This window comes from Chinchilla lanigera, unplaced genomic scaffold (genome assembly GCF_000276665.1).
Source record: "Chinchilla lanigera isolate Chin_1 unplaced genomic scaffold, ChiLan1.0 scaffold00050, whole genome shotgun sequence".
Taxonomy (NCBI): domain Eukaryota; kingdom Metazoa; phylum Chordata; class Mammalia; order Rodentia; family Chinchillidae; genus Chinchilla; species Chinchilla lanigera.
In genome coordinates this window covers 1,874,200-1,878,882 of record NW_004955451.1, presented here as the reverse complement: position 1 = coordinate 1,878,882, position 4,683 = coordinate 1,874,200, and the positions used below count along the sequence as shown (strand labels likewise).

Below are 4,683 nucleotides of genomic sequence, written 5' to 3'. Positions count from 1 at the left end.
GAGGCCCCGGCGTCCGGCGCAGGGTCGCGGGCGTCCCGGGCTCGGCCTGTCCCCGAGACTTCGCCGCCAGGAAGGGCGGACGGCGACGGCTGTGGAGGCGGTGGAGGCTGTGGCCGCGACAGCGCCCGCCGCGGCGACGGCTTTTCTTCAGCCGTCGGCTCGGGCTCCACCACGATCTGAGTAACGTCCTCCATGTACTTCCTCCCGCCCTGGTCGGAGAAGACGCTCACTCCCAGCGAGTACAGCCCCGCCATGGCCGGCTGGCCGGGATCCCGCCGGCCTCACGCAGCCCGCCGAACCCGGCGGCGGGAGACGCACACCCGACGCTCGCCGGCCAACTATTGTTTATCTTCGACGTCGCGGAGAGGGAGGAGGGGGCGGTCCCGGAGGGGGGGCGCGCGAAGTCCGGACTTGTCCGCGAGAGCGAGGCCGGAGCGCCAGGCTCGAGGAGGCGAGCAGCTGCGCCTGCGCACTGCGCTCCCCCCCGCCTGCCGGCGCCTGCCGCACAAATCCGGCGTTCTCCCCGGCTGGCGTCACTCGGCTCTCTGGAGCCGACCAATCAGGAGTCGAGGGGAGCGCGCCCGCCCTCCGCCCCCAGCCTGCGCTCCCCTTCGCAACGGCCGCGCTCCCTCCTCCCGCCTCAGGCTTTGGGCCCGCGCTCTACCCCTTTGGATTCCCGCTGCCGCGGGGCTGCTGCGCCCTGCGGGCTTTTCTCAGCTGCCAAGCACTCCTCTGGTGCTGTGCTCTGTCGCCCTTTTGCGGGTCCCGGGGTCGTAGTGCCGCCGCTTGCGCTTGTCGTCCCGCAGCCCGCGTCGCGGGGAAGGCGGTGCGGGCGCGGGCCTCCCGCGAGGGTGGCGGCCGGCGGGCGCGGCGGGCTGTGACCTTCCACTCTTTGAACCGAAATGGCGGGAAACTCCCTCCGGGAAGCCGTTCGCGAACGGGCTGGGAACTGTGGCGCCGGGCGCTGGGTCTGGGTGGGACGCGTTCGGCTGGCAAGCGAGGAGGGGGGCCGGCCGAGGTAGTTGGCGCAGAACTTGGGAAATTTCCACCTCCCGCAGGAAGAGTTGGGAAATTTCCAGCTTCGGCTGCGCAGCCGCGGCTCCCCTCGCCGGGCTCGGGTGTGGGAGGGCTGAATTGAATCCTTCGCGGGGCTCGGCTTTGTTAGGCGGAGCGTTGCCCCGACCCACCCCGGGCGCAGCTCCGCGTTCCCGCGGTGTCCCCGCGAGCCGGCCCTCGAAAACGGGGCAGCCCCGCCGAGCTGTGGTCCTTGCCCGCCCTCCGCGGTCGGTCGCGGGCCGGCGCGCGGGCTCTGCCGGGGCGTCCCCGCGTGGAGTCAGCCTCGGCGGCCGAGGAGCGTGTCCTCAGCTCCGCGCTCTGTTGTGATGAACCCGTTTAAAATTCTTCTCCATCTTTTGATCGCTTCGTCACCAACTCTCCTATATGTTCTTTCCCTGTGCAGCCCGAGATTTTCGAGCGGAGCCGTACGGAGTGGGGAAGATGCACATACAGACAAACGGGCCACAAGAAATGCACAGAGAAAAACTATATGTAAAATTAATAAACGACTCGTATCCAGCCTGCCCCGCGAGACCCTGGACTCCCTACATCTATCACCACAGCCCCACTTAAGTGTCCTTACTATCTTTAATAAGTATTTTTTTTTTTGGTTTTTTCTCCGGTACCGGGAACCGAACTCATGACCTTGTGCTTGCCAGGCAGGCGCTTTTGCCACTGAGCTAAATCTCCTTTCGGCTTTTTGAGACAGGGTTTGCTATGTAGTGCAGGCTGGTCTTGAACTCGCAGCATGCCCGGCCTGGATAACTTTAAACAGGTAAATTGTTGCATCATATCAAGACCAAAGAATCCACTAAAATTAAAGATAAGCATGGAACCAGGGCTATAACTCAGTGGCATAGCGCCTGCCTGGCAAGCGCAAGGTCCTGAGTTCGAGTCACAGTACCAAAGAACAAAGACAAACAAGCAGGTGAAAGCTTACTATGATGGTTTTTTTTGTTTTGTTTTGTTTTCATTTGTTTCAGGCTTTTTGTCTTGTGAGCCCAGGGCCTCTCAAATGATGGAAAGCCACTCTACCAGAGAGCTACATCTCCAGCCCTTTTAAATTTGAAGTCAAGCTGAATTGCTCAAAGTGGCCTACAATTTGTAATCCTCCTACCTCAGCCTCCCAAGAAATTTAGAATTTCCGGTGTGTAACACATTAGGCTCGGTGGTCTCCTGATAAGCAACAATAATCTTTTATTTCCTGATTTCACCAAAATAATGTATTTGTGCAAAAATCAGTTTAAGAAATGTAGAAAATCTAAACAGATAAACTAAATAAAAATGAAAATGTAGCTAAAAGTATCCCCTACCCCAAATACCCTAGAACAGATAGTTTTAAGATGCTAAAATGCTGGGAGGGGTGGGAAAATCCCAGCTTGTTTTGATAATTAATCATAACCCTATAATTAAAACCAGCAGTTGTAACCCTGGAAGGAGACCTACATGCCACATTTTATAACTGAATTAAAAAAAATACTAAGTAAAATTTTAGCAACTATAATCACAAGACCTGGAAGAGAGAATAAAGCTGCCCTATATGATTACGGGCATTTCAACATCATACCAGTCACTTCCCCTTTATTCTTTACAGAGATTCTTCTATATGTTCTTCCCCTGTTCTTCCCTAAATGTTCCATCAACTTCCTGTTCGAACTGCATTCTGTACAGGAGGCTGTTTTTTCCTGTCACAAATATTCTTTTTTGGGGTTGGGCATTTAGCTCAGCGGCAAAAGCGCCTGCCTGGCAAGCACAAGGTCCTGAGTTCGATTCCCGATACAAAAAAAAATTCTTTTTTCCCTCTAATGGGAATTGATTCCAGGAACTCTGCAATGAGCTACATTCTCAGCCTTTTCCTTTTCTTGTCTTTAATTTTGAAACAAGGTCACTAAAGGTAGCTAACAAGTCACCAAATTGCTTGAATTTGAGAACCTTCTGCTTCATTCTCGCCAAATGGTTGGGATTTTGTTGGTGTGTCATCCTGCCTGGCAAGAATTTGAGTTTTGGGGAGAATGGAAGGGAAGTGGTCTGGTGGAAACAGGAGGGGCAGGCCGTACATTAATAATACTTGTTGCCAGTTGTTGAGGTGAGAAGATTGCAAGTTTCAGCCCAGCCCAGGCAATTTAGTGAGGCCCTAAATAAAAATTTAAAAAACAAAACATTAAAAGGGCTGGGGTATATAGCTCATAGCTCCCTGGGTTCAATCCCTAGTACTGAAAAAAAATGTTTTTAAAGTGAATGTGAGGGAGGCTGGGGATTTAGCTCAGCAGCACAGCGCCTGCCTGGCAAGTGCAAGGTCTGTGAGTTCGATTTCCAGTACCGGAGCAAAACCAAAAAATAAATAAATTAATTAAATTAAATAAATAAAGTGAATATGAGGCCGGGGATTTAGCTCAGCGGCACAAGCGCCTGCCTGGCAAGCACAAGGTCCTGAGTTTGATTCCCGGTTCCAAAAAAAAAAAGTGAATGTGAATTGCTACTTCCCCAAGATCTATCACCTACAGATCCCTGGTCACTGTCATTAATTCATGGCTTACTATCTTTTTTGGGGGTGTCAGGTCATAACGGGTTCTGAACCCAAAGGCTTCAGTCTGACCTCATTTTTTGTTTTTGTTGTTTTGGGGTTTTTTTGGCACCAAGAGTCAAACTTAGGACCTTGAGCTTGCCAGGCAGGTACTGTGCTACTGAGCTATATCCCTGGCCCAGTCTGATCTCATTTTTAAAAAATGTTTTATTCTGAGACAGACTCTCACTGAATCACCCAAGGTGGACTCCAACTTATAGTCCTCCTACCTCAGCCTCCCAGAGTGCAGGGATTACAGGTATGTACCACCCACTTCCACAATTCTTGTTACTTTTCACCCATTTTATTTTTTAAACTGTTAACCACATTTTACATTTGACAGCTTTGCTTCACAGTTCTCTTCATGGTAACATGACCTTGCTACTATCAAACGCAACCCATCCATTGTGGTCCAGAAACTTTTCCCTTTTTTTTTTTTTTTTTGGTACTGGGAATCGAACTCAGGACCTTATGCTTGCCAGGCAGGTGCTTGTGTTGCTGAGCTATATCCCCGGCCCATTTTTTCCTCTCTTCAAGGGCTTTGCATCAACAATTAGCCTTTCTCCATTTGTGTTCAAACGTCTATCTTACACACACGCACAGAGACACACACTACCTCAACTCTTCCTAGTACTCCATTTTCCATCACAATAAAAAGTTTTGAAAAGCCAAATAGATACTATTTCCAATTCCTACTTCATAGGTTTGTTTGTTTTTGACACATGGTCTTGCTGGCCTGGAATCACTGTGTAGCCCAGGCTGGCCTTGAACTCTGAGTGAGCCTCCTGCCTCAGCCTCCTGAGTGCTGGGATTACAGGTGTGCACCACTGCTCCTGGCCCCTACTTTATAGTTTCTTATAAACCCATTTCAGTCAGGCAACTACCTCCATTGAACCACTAAAGCTGCTTTTATGACATAACCATATCTATTTCCAAAGCTAGGTATTCTGTTCCTGACTTCTGTTCTGGTTTGAGTAGCAGGTGGAACTGCTGCTTCCTTCTTGAAACTCAGTAGCATATCCAATCATTGTCTCCTTGAAACTTCTAGTTTTGGGTTTTGGGGG

The 4,683-nt window shown here is 51.1% G+C and overlaps 1 protein-coding gene and 1 long non-coding RNA gene across 2 annotated transcripts in view; one reads left to right on the top strand and one right to left on the bottom strand.

Moving 5' to 3' along the window:
* The window catches only part of Ppm1d (protein phosphatase, Mg2+/Mn2+ dependent, 1D), a gene marked incomplete at its 5' end in the record, with an annotated part of 37,685 nt that extends 36,912 nt beyond the window's left edge, over positions 1–773 (bottom strand). Inside the window, 1 exon segment of the mRNA XM_005393964.2 lies at positions 1–773. Coding sequence (XP_005394021.2) covers positions 1–254 — 254 coding nt within the window.
* Positions 753–1,588, top strand: LOC102005214. The gene is made up of 2 exons (XR_001235999.1): positions 753–826; positions 1,460–1,588. It is a non-coding gene; the product is annotated as an uncharacterized LOC102005214 (long non-coding RNA).
* The last annotated feature ends 3,095 nt before the right edge of the window (positions 1,589–4,683 follow it).